This window comes from Papaver somniferum, chromosome 9 (genome assembly GCF_003573695.1).
Source record: "Papaver somniferum cultivar HN1 chromosome 9, ASM357369v1, whole genome shotgun sequence".
Lineage (NCBI taxonomy): Eukaryota > Viridiplantae > Streptophyta > Magnoliopsida > Ranunculales > Papaveraceae > Papaver > Papaver somniferum.
Genome location: NC_039366.1, coordinates 107,936,313 through 107,957,420, shown reverse-complemented (window position 1 = coordinate 107,957,420; position 21,108 = coordinate 107,936,313). Strand labels below are relative to the sequence as shown.

At 35.6% G+C, this 21,108-nt stretch overlaps 2 protein-coding genes across 2 annotated transcripts; one reads left to right on the top strand and one right to left on the bottom strand.

The window, feature by feature from the left end:
* The first annotated feature begins 1,662 nt into the window (after positions 1–1,662).
* Positions 1,663–5,132, top strand: LOC113308888. Its single transcript, XM_026557343.1, has 7 exons — positions 1,663–2,067; positions 2,163–2,283; positions 2,373–3,458; positions 3,690–3,752; positions 3,871–4,094; positions 4,580–4,686; positions 4,845–5,132. The coding sequence occupies exons 1-7, from the start codon at positions 1,990–1,992 to the stop codon at positions 4,954–4,956; spliced, it is 1,791 nt and encodes a 596-aa protein (XP_026413128.1). The 5' UTR covers positions 1,663–1,989; the 3' UTR covers positions 4,957–5,132.
* A 375-nt stretch (positions 5,133–5,507) lies between these two features.
* On the bottom strand, positions 5,508–9,628 carry LOC113308211 (U-box domain-containing protein 62-like). Its single transcript, XM_026556689.1, has 7 exons — positions 8,390–9,628; positions 7,841–7,922; positions 7,135–7,192; positions 6,852–6,940; positions 6,642–6,746; positions 6,487–6,557; positions 5,508–6,105 (listed from the first exon to the last, which is right to left on the bottom strand). Exons 1-7 carry the CDS (start codon positions 9,151–9,153, stop codon positions 5,982–5,984), a joined length of 1,293 nt encoding a protein of 430 aa, XP_026412474.1. The 5' UTR covers positions 9,154–9,628; the 3' UTR covers positions 5,508–5,981.
* Positions 9,629–21,108: the final 11,480 nt, after the last annotated feature.

Sequence of the window (21,108 nt, the reverse complement as noted above, 5' to 3'; positions counted from 1 at the left end):
TGGAAGCTCTTTATAGATAAAATCTATCCAATTGGTGTATCCTCTATCATTAGGTGCATTTGTACCAGAAATGAGTGGTTGAGTAATGTCTATTTTGAGCCTAATTTTCATGGTGCTGTAACCATTGATGTAGTGAATAGGGTCATCAAAAGCAACAAGAGTTCCAAAATTTTGAGTGTTTTGAATGACATTAGGGATTCTAGTTCGTTCAGGAAAAAGCTTGTGCAGAGAAATTTCAAAGGTTTCAGAAATGATTTCAAAGTTTTCAGGAAGAACTGAAAAATCACAAGGTTGAAAGAGAAAAGTATCACCATAAACTACTCTAGTTCTTTGCCTAAGGACATAAAACATTTCATTACCAGATTCAAATTTAATCAGATAGTACCCTCTACCAAGCTTGCTAACAGAAATTTCTCTAGAAAGCTTCCATTTATATTTAAGAGCTTTGCCAAGAAAGAAGGAGTTTTTGTTCATATTAAAAAATAACCAACCAGCTGATGCTGCCATAGACTATCAGAAAGATGAGCATTCCTATCATTAAGAACATTAAAACCAAATGAAGAAACATCTCTAGAAGAAAGGCTAGACATAGAGAAAGCAACATAAGGGAAACATAACAGAAGGAGAAAACCAAATCAGGCAAGGAACTAAAGTAGAGGGGATAAAGAGGGATGAAGAAGGATTGGTTTTAGGCAGTATTTATAGGAGAAAATTTAGGGTTTGAATATTAAATTTTGTTTCTTTTTTGAGTAAATTTTAACAGGTTTTGATTCTGAGAAAAAAATAAGAGGAAAACATGGAGATGTAAAAGAAGGGATGGAATTGGTTACAGCTAGAAAACTAGGTTTAGGCTTACCTGTTCAAAACTCATATTGTCACTTCATAATCTGATCAGAAAGAAGAATTTTTAAAAGGGGCTGAGAGGACAGCCAAACCAGACAGGATGAATAGTGATTCCTTGGTACTTGAAGTGAGGACCCGCTAGAGCTGATGACTCGCCGCCTGAACAGAGTAGAAAGTTGATGTTCATGATGAATTTTTGGCTATTGGTATAAACAAAATCACTTTTGAGGTTTTATCAGATCCAATTAATTGACCATTAAATCAGTAGATTCAAGTTCTTCAGACTAATACAAGTTGCCAGAATTAAAGGGGTAGTTCTATTGAAGAGACCACAGAGTCTAGAATTAGAGAAAAAACTGCATCACCATTAAATTAGGGTTTTGATAGAAATACCAACATCAAATCAGACCTATCCCCATCACTTTTAAAGACTACATTGAGAATGGGCCGGTGGATAATTGGTTTAGCTGGTAGAAGAAGGTGTAATCATTGAAGAAGATTAGAAATTAGGTTGTTGAGTTGGGATTTTGAAGATGAACTGGTTAAAACGTTTTCTCCGAGTTGCAGAGCTCGTTTTCCTTCGGTCTGCTAGTATTCTTGGGCAGTACGGTGGTGGGATTATGTGTACACAGAGAGAACAAAAATCAATTAGTTGGCCAATACATGCTTAAAAACATAAATTATCGAGTGCCCGATGCCCACCCGCTAGCTCAGCTTTACCCCGGGGCTGATATAATAATAAAGATAACTTTTGGGTTGATATATCGTGAACCAGTTGTATTCCCTATGGCGGCAAGATAAGGTACCTGAATAAAAAGAAGCGGTATTCGGAAATGAAAATCGCTCCAAATTTGAATTTGAATTAATAATTTTAAATCCCTTCAAAACAGATCCAGTGTGATTTCTGACTCATATATATACATTTTGAATCTACACTCTAGTCTACAGAGAGTGAAAAAACAAAACCAGAAAGAGAAAAAAAAACTGATACTTTCAGAAACAAAAAAACCCAAACCCTTCCTTGCTCAAACAAAAAAGTTAAACAAAACCCTAACCCTAATCAATAAATCCCTTTCTCAGTTGATTTTTTTTTTTTTTTTTGCATTTCATTTCAAAAAATCTTTTTCACTCTATGTTTCACCTTTGATGAGATTAAGAAAAATGGATAATAATAAGAGAGTTAACGCAGATCCGTCCTCCGATAGCCCTAGATCTGATTCCAAGGTGTGTAAATCTTTTTTTTCAGTTAGATTTGTTTTTTGCCGTCTTTTTAATGTATTTATTTATCTGATTATCTGATTTTATTTTGTCTGCTATAGTTGGGAGAAGAGAAGCGAAAATTTCCGGGTAGCGAAGATATAGCGGGAGAGAATATAGACCACGGTCATGATAGTAAGAGAATCAAAATGCGTGATATCGAGTCAATTTTACAATCACAAGGTAATTTTACACTTTGATTTCCAAACCCTAGCTTTTTTTTCCTTCCAGATGAATGATAGGATGAATTGGTCTTTTTTACTTTGTTCTAGGAAGTGGAACTCACTGTCCAGATAAAACCTCAATAAGCAAAAACGCTAAGAATCAATCTCAGTCTACTCGTAAAGAAGAGGTGGTAGTGGTACCCAAAACTAAGGAGATCCCAAAATTTATTGATCTTACAATGGAAGAGCCCGAAATACCATCTCCCAAAAATGTAGCTTTACGTGTAGATGGTAGTAGCAGCAGCAATAAGCAAATCAAAGATTTGGACATCGGGTCTCAAGTGGGAAATGTTTCTAAGGTTGTACCTAAAAACCCTTTTCAACCATCCATTTTTGTTCGTAATCAGCTTAAACCTAGGGAGGATTCTGAGTGTGGGAGTTCGACTGGTCCTATAGAGGAGAATGAATCACTTAGAAGGTGGAAAGAGATGAAGCAAAATGGGTTCCTCTCGTCGACGTCAACAACTGCACCTGTAGCTGTACCTCCTCCTAAGCGGCATGTAAAGAAAACTAATAATATTAAAGAAATTAAAAGTACTAATGTGAAAAGTGTGAATATGAAAACTACCAATGTGAAAAGTGTTAGTATGAGAACTACTAAATGCACTAAAAGCAGTGATGCAATGAAGAAAAGAATGGAGATTGCTAAGAAAGAAGAGATTAACAGGTTTACCAAGGTTGCAGCTCCAAGTGGATTGCTTAATGGGTTGAATCCTGGCATTATAACTCATGTGAGAAACAGTAAGCAGGTGCACACTATAATCGAAGCCTTGGTTAGGTCTGAAAAAATTCAAAATAGTAGGAAGACTACAGGGGCTGAATTAATGAGAGAAACTAAGGATGGTAACAATCACATGGATAGCCTTGCCAATTTTCAAGATCTAGGAGTTCCTAGTTTTAGTCTTTCCGTCGAAGATGAACTTGCACATACTTTTAATGGAAGTTCTAAGGATGCTATTTACGTTGCATATAAAAAGGTCTGCAGTGATACATCTGGCGCTTCATATTTCACCTCAGGTTCTGAAGATGACATATATGCAGTTAAGTTGTCTCCTTCCATGCCACCAGAATACAGTAGCCCGAACATTGAAGAGTCAGCAAGCAAAACAAGCATATCATCTCTCTCCATAAAAGGTCAGTTTCAACTGAAACATACTCTTCTTGCCTTTACACCAGTTTCTTTTCTTCAATTTAGGTTATTGGTTAGTCTTAAATCATATAGTAGGTAAACACTATATTTTATAATTGGGTAGAGATGTTATAAAGACAATCTCAATTGAAAGAGTAATATAATGTTAGTAGACAATCAGAGAATTGAATGATTGAACTCTTTGAGCTTATTTGTGTTATGCCTTTATCTGTTAGCTGCTACTGTGGCTTCGCAATGGTTGGAACTTCTTTATCAAGACTTTCGAGGGCGTCATGCGGGTAATAATCACTGATTGGCTCTTCATTTCCCCCCTCCAACTTTCTACATTTCAGCAAGGATAAAAAAAAGGCTTTGTTATATTTATAAACATTCTGATGTTTTTCTTTTCATGTGCAGCAATTGAACGTAGTAAAAAGAGACTTCAATCTGTAATTCAAATTGAACTACCTCTGTTGGTCTCAAGAGAGTTTCCAAATGAGCAAGAAAATAGCATTATTTGTAGCCAATCATCATCTACCAATGAACATCATTATGCTAGAGTTAAAGACATACATCGATCAAGGTGGTCTGGGGTTTTTGATCAGATGGAAAAACAACTTTACGAAGAGGGCAAACAGCTGGTGAGTTACCATTTTATTCTTAAGCAGAAAAGTGTTTAGTTATATGGTAAACATGATATATGTTTACAGATGGCAAAACTGAGTTAGATTTTTTTGACCCACATATTAACTTAATAGCTCTTGCACTGTGATTGGTTGGGATATAGAATTCTTAGTAACTTATCATCACCATGGGCATCTGATTTAAGTCCCATCAACAGCATTTTAGGTTTTCTGCAATGTTAGTTGTGGCTTGTGGGTATACAGAAAAACCGGGTTTTTTTTTTCTTTCCTTTGAAGATGAAATAAGACACTTCCAGTACCGTGTATTTGATTTCTTCTGGTACCATAAAAGCTACGCGGTTGAAGCTTAAGCTACTGTAGAATTCCCAAATATGTTGAGCCACCATATTTCAATAGGCTATCCAAGTAATTTTGAATTGAGTTGCCTTAGCATACTGTGGTTTCGAAGACTTTCTTACCGTCCTCCTGAACTTTTATTTCAGGAACGCTGGTTGAACCAAGTAAAGGAGATGCAATTGCATTGTGAGTGGGGTCTGCAATGTGTGAATTGGCATGACTTTCAGCTACAGAAATCAGAAGATGATTCCAGGTTCATAACTGTTTCTTTAGACATGACACTTATATTTCGTTCTTGGGAGCTGCTGCTCCATAAACATGATATAGATACGTTTTCTTTTCTTGTTATTTACTGTGTTCAGATAAAACTAAATCTGATAACTGAATTTTCTCTTCATTTGCTAAATGCAGGTTAAAGAAAGGATCGAAACCAGATAAAGAGCTATCTGTCATGGCAGCTGCAGCTTCCATTTACTCTACATGCAACTTAGTCATGGCCAAGGGAAATGTGTTCTGTCGTTAAGCTAGTCTATTATGTACACTCACTTTAACCACTTTTAAACTTTTTGGGAACCTCATCTAGTCATCTTTCATTGCCTTAATCACCTCCTGTGTTCTGTTCTTTTCTGAACAGTTGGCCTTAATCAACTTCTTGTATTTTTGAATAATTTGGCACTTCATCATTACAGGGAACACTAATTCTTTTGCTCTTTTTGTAATATTTTATCTTATTCCTCTCTAAGTTGTGAAAATCTTTAATCTGTCAGAATAGTGTACAAGTTTTGTTGGATCAGTTCTAATTGTTCACATTTTCACCTCAAGACTTCTCCCCAGTAGGAAAAGAATAAAGCAAAACGGTGCAAAGCAGGTTAGAAGTTAAGCTGACTGCAAGTTCAGCAATGATGATTCCACTAATTGGCTGAAACTGTGAATGGTTTTCATGGTGCATGTTTTGTAATTTACCCATAACCATTGTTGGGCAGCATAGATTTTTATACAATGAAGGTTCACTGTGCTTCTGGTGTCCGATTTTCTTTGTCTGAGCTAAGTACACGATTAGAACGGGAACAATTTACAGGTAAATCCATAATATCGCATTAATGGGCAAAGAAAAGTTGAATCTTACAGACAAAATATCAGCACAGCTGAGAGCAGCAGCAGTAGACCAAACTATAATAGATAAGCAATAATACATCATATATCCTCGAGCTCCATAGATTACACTGACTACAACATACTCAATTTTGGACTCTCGAACAAATATATCTTATATTAAGATCCAATTGGAGTTTCGTACAATATATGCAACCCTAACACTACAGACTTTGCTAGTAAGTGGAGAAATACTTCTGATGAAATCAAATTTTCATGCTCTCAAAATTCGAGATTTGTAGAGAGTTCCATCATGAGCCAGCTTGGAGTAGCTCTACTTGATACTATGCTTGCAGATGGGATTACGACAAGCCAGAGCTAAGGAATCATACTGCAACTCGACACTGCCTGAATTGTGCACATACCTCACATTCAATTTTTTAAAGAACCACGAGTCTAGAGCCAACTTGGAGCAGCTTTAATTGATAGTATGTGTGAGGACGGGTTATCAGATACCCTAGCTAACGAACGATATTGCAACTTGACACTCTCCGCGTTGTCCACAGTCTTCACCACGTACCTGTTAGAGGAAGACACAAATCAAACCAAAAGCAAACTAGTATCTCTCGTTCTTTCATATTATTTTGAAATCAAATTAAACTAGTATTAGTACATCGGATTCAGAGAGGAGCACAGGAAAAAAAAAGTAAGACCAAGACATTTTCTTTATTCAATCACTACACCACAAAAATTAGCTGGGTTAGCTCTATGTTTTTTGAATGGTTGTATTCCATCAACAAGAAAAAACTTCAGATCCCATGGTATTTCCCGACTATAACTATACCCTATATATGTAATTAATTCTTTTAGTATTTAGTATAAAGTTTGCACATATGCTTCAATCAAAAATAGAATAATGTATGTTGGCACATATGCCATGCACAGATTAGAGAGAACTAACCATCCGTTCAAGCATTGAGTTGTTACAACAGCTTCGCGTCCAACAAAGCGTAATGGGACTCTCTTGTTCCCCTGCATTTTATTGTGTTAGGTTACCATTACTAAATGATATTAGTGAAAAACTATCATGGAGGCAAATACTTCTCTATATAATACCTTGATCACAACCCGGTCAGTGACAGCAAAAGGAAACTGAACACCTTTACCCCTTGAATTGTCCATTCTTTCCATGGAAAATGGATCATGGTTATTACACTTGTTCTGCATACATGAGGAAACTGAAGAATAACTGGAAGTACCATACATGAAAACACGCTAAGCAGAATATCAGTGCGGCAGGTACAGAATCACGAACAAAAGAGAAACCTGTTCAAATCTTTCTCTTCTTCTTTTGGATGCCCGTTGAGATTGCAACTCTTCTTCCCGGCGAAATGCCTGGACTGCAGAACGGAGAGCTATGGACAAACCGGAAAGTTATGTTTAGAATGAGTTGTATTTGTTGTTACAACTTTATAAATGTTTGGGTGAAAAGCAAAGTTATACCTAGTTATAAAATGTCTGCAACTTATGCCATACAACAGTGTCAAAAAAGCAAGCAAGGCAGATTTAAAGTATCACTGCAGAAACAATGTTTCAAATGGTTACTTACACAGGTTTTGTGCCACAGATTCTTCAGAAACTGATTGTGAACAAGTGTAGCAAGATTTCTGCATGGAAGCAGATGAACATATCAAAACAACAGAAAGCAGTCCAACAGAACACCCTAAGTAGAACACAGGACTTGGAAGAGAACTAATTCCAGACTTGGCTAACTTATAACTACGATCTAAATAATAAACGTATATGTAATATGAGCTCTACTTTATTTCAATCTTTTTTTAATAATCCAAATCTCCACAATGAGAAATAGACAGATCGTTGATTTGTAGCCATACATTAAAAGGTATTATTCCCTTCAAGGCCTTAAGAACCCAAAACCTCTAATTATTTTTGTTTTACCGAGCTGATTTTGGGTATGAAGTTCAAACCTAAGCTGGTCTTATACATCACGTGACATGAAGCTACAACTATGAAATTCTCGAATCTAGCAGCAGGAAGTGTCTAAATAGGCCAATATTCTGTCTGTAGATCACCCTGTCCTAGGCGGGGCACAAGAATTCATGAATCTTCACAAGGGAAAGAATGTCCCACATAGCAATAGCAATATTTGGCAAAACATATCATCCATGCCATTTCAGAGCAGCCAAATCTTCAGGTTTGAGAAAGCAGTGTAAATATATCTTCCCTTAATATCAAAAGATTATATCCCAAGGTGCAGTCGGTTTGACAAAATAATCCTTGATGACAGAACTCACCGTTCTAATAACATGCTGCATGCCACCGCTTCCAAATGAGTGTCCACAAGGCAATATCACCGCATCATCCATCAGGGTTCCACTACATAAACAGAATGCAGACAAGCTATTAGTACCATGATTATTAAACTGAATAGCTAGATTCAGATATGCTGCTAGAAAAGCTCCTTAAAAGTTCTTCGTTCTGGCAACTACCGTGCAAAATTTCTCTGATTCACAAGGAGGTACTTATATAACTAAGCAAAAATGATAAGGGTACATGTGCCAGCATCCAAAACCTATACAATGCGCCAGACAACTCAGATCTGTTTTTTACATGTACTACTTGGATCGAGCATAAGGCATCAACCTAGAATGATAAATTATGCCGATGTACAACTAAATTATACACACAAACAACATCTGGAATTATTCTCTGCAAATACATGCTGAAATGCCATAAGTACCCGTAAGTGTCCGAACATTTGTGCATCAAGTTAACACGGCAAAAATCTAGAAAATGAGTGCCTTGTTGCGTAAAGTATAAATGAACATCATACAAGCACTTACATCAAAGGATCCGAAAGAATCACCCTTAAAGACTCCCCTGATTCTTTTGACATAGAAACATCATTTCTACCACTAAACCCACAACCATTTTCTCCTCCTTCTGTAACCTTATGAACCATATTCCCACCTTCTGTTCCCTGTATAAATTGTGAATAGTAATTATCAGGTACCGCAATCGTAATTGCATTATCGTATACGCCGCCAACCCTTCCTTGATGTTGATGTTGTTCTTCACTTGAACAACTTCCTCTAGTATTATTCCCACTCTGAATATGATCTTTCACCAACATTCCTTTACTTAACCCTAAATTACCAAAAAAGGAATGGTGTTCTTGTAAATTACTCCTCTCATTACATATCTTCTCTGAACTACTATCTACACTACCACTACTATTATTATTCATCTTCTTCTTATCATCCTCCTCCTCTACTACCAAACCCTCAATTTCACCATCCCCTTCATCCTCATCTTCATCATCATCATCATCATCATCTTCTGAACCATCATTCGAATTATCATAAACACTTGGACGAAACTCCATACTCTGAGTTCGAAAAAAAGGTTCTTTTTCGATTTTTTCATCAATAAAATTATTCAATCCTCTGGTTTTGTTACCATCATCAACAGCTTCAGTTCTTCGTTGTGGTATTTCTTGAGAAGTAGCAGCTGTAGTTGGTGTAGTAGAACAATTGAACTGTAAGTTTACATCATTAAACAATGAATTTAATCCATTTTCCATTCTTTGAATTGGAACCAAATTCATGAATCCTCTCAAGAACACTAATTCAACATCAGAATCTCCAAGAAAAAACTCGATTGGAAGGTGAAATGATCACTACAATTAGTTTTTTTTACCACCGGAGCTAAGATATTGTAGATGAATATAAGTGTTTGGAAGTGAAGGTGCATTTCCAGGGAAAATCAAAGTAAAAATTAGGGCAACAAAGAAGAAGTAACGGCTGTTTCTAATTTTAAGTGTCAACCCACTTTTTTCCTCTCTTTCCTCTCTTTTGAAGAGTAAAGTGAAGTGACGAGCAGTAGGTCCCACAAATATTACCACGGTCCACGACACATTTCGGTTTTTTGACTATGGAGTTGGACTACGTAATTTAGATTTGCAGCCAACCAAAATAAGAGAAAAACCGAGTAAATCTGGCTTCTGTGATGAAAACTGAGTTTCCATCAAAATCAATGGGTTGACTTTTTATAATGGGGTTTTGAGTTTACCCCCTAAATGAATCAGTGATGTAGCTATGTCCCCTAACTTGTTAATACTTCTAACTTACCCCCATTTTATTTTTGCCAAAAATGTCCTTGGACCTTGTGTGCGACTTATTCATGTGCATTTTCTTATCTTTGAAATACCAATTTTATCCTAAGCAAGAAGCGCCGGATCTGGTTGTGACATTTGATCAAGCACGTTTTGGGCAAGTTCGATTGTTTTAAAAGTGTATAGAAATTTATGAGTCTATGATGATGTAATATCATTGAGTTGCAGACAATAATGAATTGATTGGTTGAATTGTGTTTCCTTTCATGGACAAGTTAGCGACAAACAATGAAGCGTTTGTTGAGAGAGTAAAAATGATAATGGATTTTGTGTGCAACTTTCTGCCGGTGTCACGAAAATAAATGGTGATCAAGTATTCAAGTGGAGTAAATGGTGATACATAATTTGTCAGTCCGGAGTGGTGATACAATTTTAGGTCTTCAAAATGCACCACACCAACGAAGTCTTGGAATAAGATAAGTATGGCTGATTGAATCTTGAACTTTTCACTATTCCAAACCAAAATGCCATTCGCCCGCCTAAAAACAAACAAAACAACACTCCTCTTTCTTCTTCTTTCCTGAACCAAATTTCTTACCACTGTTCTACTTCTTCTTCTTCCTCGTCTCAAACTTCGCCTCTCCTCTGGGGTTTGTGTGCAAGTAAGTGAAGTATTTCCTTCTAGGGTTTTTGACTTCTAATTATGTAACGTTTTGATTTTTTAAGATATGGTTGTCTGTACTCACCGTTAGATTAATTAAATCTCTGTTGTCATGACGAACATCTAACTTTAGCTAAGGAACTAATGTGAGGGTCCAATAACTCCAATTGATAGTTCGAGATAAAATACATATACAAGTGGTTCATACGAGTAGTCTATGGACATTTTTGGCAGAAGAAAATATTTAGGGGGTAAGCTACTAGTGTTAACAAATTCGGGGGAAAATTACGTCACTATTTCGTTTAGGAGGGTAAACTCAAAAACCCCTTTTATAATAAACGGGTAATATGCGTTTTTTTTTCTCTATTCTCTTCGACTTTTTATTTTTTTCCAAAGAAAATCGAGATAAAATGCGTCCCCTTTGATTTTCGAGCACGTTATAGGTCGAATTTCGTTACAATATAAAAATGGTTTGTTCTCTAAGAGCATCTCCAACGAGAGGTTGTGATGTTCCTATTTTTGCGGATTACACTACTTTTCCTAAAAAATCATCTCCAACGAGAACTTAAGGGGAAGATGTGAAGCTTATGTGGCAGGTGGTTAGATCAACATCCTCTAGCCCATCCTCTTATTTTAGAGGATCTCTTAGAGGATTTGGACAATCCAATTGGTAGTTATCCTAATATCTAGGAAAAAGAAAACTCCTTTACCTATCAAAATATGACACTCGTCATATTACTTCTTCACGGTTGGAGACGATTACCCTAAACTTCCTAAAACAAAGGAATGTTTTAATAAAAAGGAGAAAACTTACCCATCCGTATATCAAGGACACAGATGTCCCATTGGAGATGCTCTAAGATCTCCAAGAGAAGGTGCAAAAAATCCTATGTGGATTTTTAATTTAGTCATTTTATTTATAGGGTCTACACACAGAGTACATATAGGACCTCATATCTAAAATACCATCTCCAACAGTGAGAATTTCAACCCTTAGAATTAAAAGAAAATTAGTTAAAAACATGACGTGGAGGTGCAACCGAAGGTGTAGATAACACTTTCTTGAACACCTTCATATTTAGTAATTGGTCCCTCCTGACTTGTAGGACCCTACTGTTGGAGATGTATTTATGCCAAATGGGGGTCTAAAATCCTATGTGTCACTATAAATAAATAAATCTACCCTCTGTTGGAGATGCTCTAATGGAAATCGGTTTTAATAGGATTTGAAATTACCGAAGGTTGGTAATTAAACTTTTAGGATTTGAAATGCATTTTCTTTTTATAATCATGAAATTATTGATGCTCAATAGATGATCTAGATGTCATTTTGTTTTGTTTTATAATCAACGACCTAACAGAAGTTTAGAGGTCTGTCTCAACAGTTGGCAAGAGTCAGATTAGAGGTCTAGATCAGAAACAAGTTTCAGAATTGTCTTTGGCCCAAGTAGCCAAGGTATGAGCTACATTGTTACAAATTCTAGGTTGAAAGGTAAAAATACAGGATACAAGACTAAAACTGAAAAATAAATATCCTTCAACAGGGCATCCGTCCTTTGATTGCCATCGAAGTTCCCTTGAGAAAATTGGTCAATCGAGCTTTGGCATCACTTTCCACAATGAAATGAGTGAATTGCTGCTCCACTGCTTTCTTCAAAACTACCCAAATTGCTCTAGTTTCTGCTTCTTCTGGAAAGTAGGCTTCAGAAGTGATTGCACCACAAAAAAAAGATTTCCCAACATCATCACAAATTATATAGCCTGCACCATTAGTCATAGAGACATGATCAAAGGCACTATCAGTATTCCCTTTTATCCATACTTGAGGAGGAGGCATCCAAGAAGCACCACCATAATATCGTCTAAGTGAATATTTGATAACTAAGGAATATGTAAATGATCGTATTTGTCCATGTGTGTTTATAAAAAATACCACAATAGGATTTGATATTATAGTTGTATACCCTGATGATATCAATTTAGTTGGAACTCCTAAAGATATCTCAAAGGCAATTGAATGCTTAAAGGGAGAATTTGAAATTAAGGATCCTGAAAAAAACAAAGTTTTGTCTCGACCTGCAGATCGAGCATTACCCGAGTGACATACTTGTTCACCAAGAGATGTACGCTGAGAAACATTTAAAACGTTTCAATATGGATAAAGTTTATCCTCTTAGCACTCCTATGGTAGTAAGATATCTTGACACTATAAATGACCATTTTCGTCTAAAGAAAGAAAACGAAAATTTTCTTGGTCCAGAAGTACCATATTTGACTGCAATTGGTGCACTAGTGTATCTTGCACAATATACTAGACCTGACATTTTTTTTGCAGTTAATTAATTAGTAAGATTCAGCTCTGATTCAACAACACATTGGGCAGGTGTAAAATATATCTTTCAATATCTTCAGGGTACTGCAGATCGTGGGATTATTTTACTCAAAGGATGTATCTCATTCTTCACAATTAATGGGATCTACAGATGTAAGTTATCTTTCCGATCCACACAAAGCCGTTTCTCAATCTGGTTATGTGTTTACAAGCGGTGGTAATGCAATTTCTTAGAGATCGTGTAAGCAGAGATTTTCACTTCCTTCCTCCAACCACTCTGATATTATCGCCCTCCATAAAGCTAGCAGAGAATGTGTATGACTAAGATCATTAATCACTCATCTCAAAAGTTCATGTGATTTACCTTCTGTCTGAAAGTACCAACCATCATCTATGAAGATAATGCAACTTGTATCTCACAGATCAAGGAAGGTTACATCAAGGGTGATCGAACGAAGTATTAGAGCATTGCTCGGTTGAACCCACAAGTTTTTATATCTCAAGCTTGTTGTCAATATTAGATGATCAAAACTATATCTTGATTTCCAGTCTGCTGAGTCAAGTTTTAGACTAGGTTAGAATCTATAGTTGAGTATCAGAGATCGCCCTTGAAGATTGAAGATCGATGAAGTCATTTGGAGAACTTTTGTATAAGGTATGTGAAGACTGAACCATTCTATTTTACTCACTAACCCACCATTCTATCTATTGAGACTATGTCGTATGACTTCTAGTAGATTTACAAAGAAGAAGTTTCGAGTCAAGCTTGTCTTATGAAAAATATCGAAATATGATTCTAAGCAAAGATGTTTAACGGTCCTTAACAATATTAGTTATGTGAATTAATTTGTGGATCATTTGAAAATTGCCCATGCAAATGATTTAATTATGTGAGAATGTTTCAAATATCACAAGAAAGAAATATTAAACTTCTGATATTTCTACTCAAGGTAGGTTGGGGAACCAGTTCGCAAACCATAGATATCTAAGTTTTAGAAACACAGAGAGGGTTAGCGAACCAGTTCACAAACCGCAAGTTCAGTTGGGAACAGTTCACGAACCCGGTTGGCGAACCGTGGTAAACTGGATCATCAAAGTTGGAATAATAGGCTAGCAGTTAGCAAATCCAGTTCACGAACCGTTGTCAACTGAGTTCGGTAGTCTTGTAGGGTTGGCGAACCCGGTTCACGAACTGCAACACCCTGATTCGTGAATAATCCCTACGGTTGGCAAACAGTTGTACCAACTGTGCCAGTTTATATTTTAGTATATGCTCAAAAAAAAATATTTTAATAATATATTTAGCATTACTAAAACTCTCTTAAACACTTCTAAGACTTTATTGATCACTTAAACACTTATATGTGTGCATCATGATTAAACTCTTAGGTGTTTAAATGAACATCAAATTGTTTTTAGTTCGTTGGAGAACTTGCCAAACTGAATGGTCATTATATACGATTCAGTAACCGAACCTAAGTGTATATTCTCTTATTTTATTTTTGAAGAATAGAGTTTGCTTGATTCTCAATTTATCTTAGCTTGAATTCTAAGAAACCGTTGGTCTTGAAAAACTATAAATAGAGATGCTCTTTCAATTGGGAAATTCAATCCATGACACTTGGCGTCCTAGTTGTTTATAGAGTCGTCCTCTATTGACCCAGGTTTTCTCTAAAAAACATAATTAGGTCTATGACAAAAAACTTCACTTTGGATATTCGTGAAGCCAGGCACAACTATCTTTACCTTGATAGTTAATGTATCGTGATCTTGATTTTTTGTTACCGAGGTTTTCGTAATCTCTTTCAGGAAATATAAAAAGTAATCGCAAAGTTCTCTTCGTCTCAGATTTTGTGGTTCCTCAAGATAGATATTTGAAAACTGATCTTAGTTGATCTTTTAAAGATTGTTCTTGAGAGTTTGATGTAGTTTTTACAGTGGTACGAAAATATTCGTTTCTTCGACTTGTGAAGATTGATTTTAGATTAAAACTATAAATTAAACTAGAAAAGATATGCAAAAGGTTGATAACAGCATTACGAGGGACTGGGATTCAGGATTCCATAATAAAACCCATTCGTGTGATTCATATATTAATTCTAAACAATTATAGCTCAAATATTGACTCTAATTCTTTGCCAAAAGTAGATTTTGAAAGTAATGACTGTAAATAGAAAGCATGGAACATCAAAAGACTTAATCTAAGCATGAAATATCAATTGAAATCACAACCATTCAATAAAAATCATAAAACGATTAATAATCAATGCAAAAATTCTTATAAAAATTTAAAATAATTACCACACGCGTGAAATATGGCTTCCTCTGTCATCTCGAAGTCGACTGTTACGAAGAAACAGTTGGGAAAGATGATTAACAGTCGCTATAGGTATTTCACAAGCACTGACGAATAACGATACTTTTCTTCTATAGTTGAATAAACCACTGTTTCTGTTACACACCTCAATGGTATTATGTTCTTCGTGTTCAACTCCTTCCTGCAGCAGCAACAAACTTCATGCAATTTTTTTTTCCGATTCTGAGCTCCCTGTTGTTACCCCAGACTCTCAATATCCTATCTATGACTCCCACAACCTCTATTTATACTTAACATCCCCCTAAATCTCCGAAAAAATCTATGCTTTTTCTTTTCTTTCAGTGCAGCAAAATTCTCGTTTTTTTTTCTTCTTTCCTTATATCTTCTCACATCATCTGGTGTATCTCAAACTCCTACGCAATCTTTCCTAAGATAGACTTAAATCCCACAGAGAAGATATTCTCCCAAAGTGACCACGTAATTTCCAAAAATCAAACAAAAACCTGAGATAATATAACTTCCTTGTTTTAGAGCAAATCGGTGAGAACCTCCTATTTTCTCGAATCTGAAAGTCCTACCACCCATGTTTTATCTCCACAAGTCAATCCCAATAAAACCCCATGAAAATCTACGAGAAAATCTCGTCCAAATCCAAACCAGACAGTTCGCAGGTGAGAAATAATATTTCCCGCCAAAATCTGTCTTTGAAAGAGAAAGAAGATGGTGCCCCCTATCCAATCAGCGGGTGTCAATATCCACTGATGTGCCCATATTAATTTTCCAGGAACGCCCCGAGTAAAAATCTTGGGTGCCTTTAATAATTCTTCTTGAGTGCTTCAGGGGTGCCCTTATCCAACTAGGGTGTGCCTTTAGCAATTCCTCAAGGTGCCTTTAGCAACTTTTCGAGCCGATTTTTCCAAAAATGTTTATTTCCCAAAAATGCCTACACACATAAAACTCCATAATAAGTACAAAAATGAGTACCAACAATATAGAAAATTGAGAAAAAAATAGACACATAAATGCGTCTATCAGAGGTGGTTAAAAATATAGGTTGCCCTTCGGGAGTCGTAAGTTCCGGATTTTTGAGATTTACAAGCTTGTAGATTGCAAACATATCTCCACACGTTGATCTTTGATTTAAACGGAAATCAAATAGGCTTATCTGTTAGAGGCAGATTGGTATAAAAAAAGTCTTCACTTCGGTTGAAGCAACTCTTAGGCTGTAAAGGATGTCAGCTAAGGGAATCAAGTGCATAGAACCTTGTGAGGTTCAAGAGACGTAAGGACGCCAAATCTTAAACCGGACAATCATTATACACCATTCCGTAACCAAACCATAGTGTATTCTCACATGCTTAATTGAAATCCTAACCAGAGTTTCATCTAAACAGAGAAAGTGTTTGCTTGATTCTCATATTATCTTAGCTTGAATTATAAGTGAAAATACGAGGGTACCCAAATACACCACAATCTTTAATTTATCCACCTATATGTCCTCTTACCGAAAGTGATTATCTATGGACAAAGTCGAGACAATACGACAAATTGGTATTCACACTTTGTGTGATCGTCTATGGATACAAGATCAAGACAATACAACAATCAAAGTGTGATTACTTGATAATAGGTTCAGACTTAACCAAACACAATAGGATCACTATCAAGTAAAGCGGAGTTAACGTTTGTGAATTTTACTTCTAATTATAATAAACATTGCGGAAACAGAAAAGTAAAAGACACATCAAGATTTTGTTAACGAGGAAACCGCAAATGCGGAAAAACCCCGGGACCTAGTCCAGAATTGCATACTCTCAAAATTAAGACGCTATACAAAATCTGAACCAACTTCATATAGTTAAGACCAAACAACTAACCCTAGTTCACTTAGTTTCTTCAGTATCCATGCGCTTCCGACATTCAGTAAGTGCACGCACTGGAAAAATTCCATTGGATCGTATTCCAAACAGTAAAGGAACAACAAATCTGTTTGGTAACAACTCTATTGATTCTTTCCAGATAAAGATATCTCAAGTCATACGCAAAGGCTCTTCCGTTTAAACTAATAAACTCCTTTTCCTGGTTAGATCAATCCAATTTATATTACCTAAGCAATAAGATTCAGATTTGTAACAATCAAAATAGATCTCAAGAGAACTATTAGGTGTTACCGATCTCACACAACTAATCAATCGAATAAATCCGATTCTAGTTGGATCCCAGCCGATCAAGGTTTGTGCTACACAAAGATATGAGAAACCAATAAGAAATTTTATTCGTCTTCAAATCTTCTTTAATCTTCAATTAAACCTGCACAACACCACTTGAATTTCTTGTGATCAATCACGCACAAAACGGAGTCTGTTAACAATGGATTATCACAAGATGTCTTTAGATTTACAAACAGTTCTAAAGATCCCGTCGACACTTCAATCTAGTTTGAGTGAATCTTATATCAGAAGAGAAGATTCTCAAGAATAAACAAATTAGGTGCAATCAAAGTTCAACAACCGTTAGTCAATCAAATCAATCGAAAACTAATAAACTGCAATTATCTAGTTTCCCACCAACGGTACTCGTAGAGATTTTTGATCCCACGGAAGTCATTAAACGAGCGGTCGTAAGAGATTTCGCCTAATTAAGGTAGTTTGCTCTCCGGATATACGACTCTACCAGAAACAACAAAAAGATGAAGTTTGCATGGCTCTTAGGATGGTTTGCTAGAAATGCAAACTTAGATATTTATATATCAAGGATGTTTGGACACCAAGGAATTTCCAAAACCGAAAGTATTCTCAAGATATGCAATAAATGCCCACTCGGTTTTCATAATTCCAGGAAATGCTTTGTCCAATATTTTCCGAAATCTCTTAATAGAAATTCTCCAATTAGTAAATGCACATTACTAATTTTTATTCTCTAGAGATATGCATTTAATTGCTGGTAATTAAAGCATATAAAACTAACAACCTTGATTAAAAGATTCATAATTTATTTCGGACCGGGATCTCCTTGAGTAATTAAAGAATATCTTTGAACAATAAAATATAAGAATTATTGTTCCTGTTCAAAGTATGTTGACATCTTTTCTTTGTAAATCATCTTTCATATTTACAATCTTGGAATCAATTATACCACACTTCCAAACAAGTTTATAATTGGCTCATATGTATTCCAAGACAACTGTGTGATTGATCAAATATCAATTCACATTCATGGGTTCAATCGGTTCTACCAATCACTAGGATTGGTTATTTCTTGATATGGAACACTTGTGATCGGTCACACAAGTTACCAGGACATGTTACATCAGATACTAGGATCTGTTACGTCAATTACCTGGACCGGTTACCATATACTCATGGTATTGCTTGTGAGCGGTCACACCAGTCAGTAGGATCGGTTACACCAATTACCAGGATCAGTTACACCAATTACTAGGATCGGTTACACCAATTACTAGAACCGGTTACACCAATTACAAGGATCCATTACACAACTCTTTTGTGATCGGTCACACCAATTACTAGGATCGGTTACACAAATTACAAATATCGATCATACCATCTTAGGTTATTACTTAGGATTGGTTACACTAATTAATCAAAACTAGTCATACCAAATCATAATTCAGACATTGTGATTAGTTATACCAAGATACATAAAAAGTTACGATCGGTTCTACCATCTCACACATATCCAAAGATATGCAATGAATAACAATACCAATAAGCCTAGTGATTTCCCTTTCAATTCACAAAACAAGTTCATGAATGTACTTCCTTTAAACAAATGTAAAACATTGTTTCCTAGGATGAAATCTTCACCTTTACCCATTCACATAATCACAATAGCATTCATAAGATTATGTCGATGTCATATCTACGAAGTTCAAAAGATAAGTGTTATACTTCGTAGTCTAATTCTTTAATACTATGATCACATGATCATGTCTCACTACTAGAGTAAAATATTCATTCACAGCTTCACAGTTAGGGTTTCAATATAGCACGACTTGAAAGATACGTTAGGAATGAAAAAGTTCAAGTCAATATTACTAACCTCAAGAGGAAGGATGATGTTGTCATTGTAGCTCGTTACTTCTTCACGTTCTTCAGGTCTTCAAGTAATACTTGTATGTCTCATATTCCTAGACTTTCTAGTCTAACCTATACGAAGTTGTGTCTAGTACATAATCAAGCGACTCTTAGATGAGTTTTGATTCACTAAAATATGACAACCAAACTTGACATACCAACGCTTGGTGGGTTCAACCGAGCTATGCTCTAACAATATCCCCCCTTTGTCAATTTTAGTGACAAATCTCTTAATACATATGGATAAACAAATTACAAGAATTCATTATACATACACTTGATTCCAAGTTTCAACAGTACAATAACCTGCATATATTCAATCAATAAATGTCGTTGTTGACATCTGAATAACAAAGCTTATACTCCCCCTAAAGGTAAGATAGGTAGATATTCAATCTGAACATCTTTGTTATTCTCCTTATGTAGTCAAAATAACTACACAACAATATGATATGTTCCCCTCCCTTAGTCAGTGCTTTACTCTTTCGTTAGATATAACGTTTAAGCACAATTGTCCTTTCCTTAGTGATTGCAAATCACTTGTTTACTCCATATATTTCTCCCCATTTTTCTCACAAAATGACAAAGGTTCGAGCAAATAAAGGTCAAACCGAAAGGATCTTACAAATCTAAAAGATTGTTCACCACCTATAAGAGTTAAGCACGAAGGTTTCACATACCACTTTAGATAACCAATATTAAAACCGAAAATTTAGTTTTAATATGTTATCAAGGAAAACTATTGCCTGAAGTAGTTTTCCCTAATAGTTTAACAAATTGACTAAGAAACTTAGTTCCCTTGTTAAACCGATTGTAAACATACAATCGCTTATTTCGATAAGACCAAAATAAAGATCAGAATTAACTTTATTTCTCTCATCAGGTTCTAACTATTCAGACAATAACTTAGACCTTTCTCTTTAGACAAGACAAGTATTAGGTTAGTTAACTAGAATTTCTTGTCAAGGCATTCGATTAGACTTGAATAACCGAATCCTTCATTTTGATAAGTCTAACTACGGTCAAAATTAACTTAGCTTCTCTTATCCGGAATCGAATTGGACTAAACAAATGATCCCTTATTTTGTTAAGCCATAAAAAATACATACAAACCAAAATAAATTGACTTGCATAATTATTTTCTTAACCGGAAGCAATTGAAACAAACATAGACATTATAGCACCGCAATTAGCAAAAACACTTGATACCAAACAATAAGCCAATAAATTGACACAGTTTTTCTTAACCGGAAACAATTGAATCACACACACACATCCATACCCACATAATGGAATATATCAATTGTACTGAAATTTTGTTAAGCAAAAGCAAAATATATGCAATATAAGCAGGCTTTTCTTAAACAGGAAAACGATTAACTAACAAATTCGTTACCTCAGATTCTGCATCCTCTTCTCCCCAAAAAAATATATCATTAAGCTCAAGTTCAAGTTAGAACTCTCCCCCAGTATGTTGTCATCCTATCGCAAGAACAAAAGAACAACAACAAGAGCAACCTTTACCAGAGAAAGATTAAATCGGTTTTAACTAATGCGTGCCAATAACAAAAGTTCAAAACCCTGTTAGAGCACTGCTCGGTCAAACTCGCAAGCGTTGCTATCTCAAGCTTGTTGTCAAATTTAGTTGCTAAAACTATAAGTCTTGATTTCTAGTCTACTTATAGCTAAGTCTCGGATTAGGATAGAAAGTGTAGTTGAGCATTAGACTTCACGACATTCATTGACTAAAGACGAAGAACTACTAAGGGGAGCTTGTGGAACTTTATCAACAAAAGGTGTGTGGAGACTTGAACTCATATATCACTCAAAAGTCTATCTACTCTATCTCCTATTTGAGACAAAAGTCATATAGCTATATAGACTTCGATTATACACATTTGATATTTCAAGCTGAGTTTAACTCGCTTACATATTTATTGAAATATGTGTTAGTAAGCTTTCGTTTTAACCAAGTTCATCTTATATTCTTGACGAAAGTCAAAAGATGATCATGTGAAAATCACCTGGTAACATCTTACAT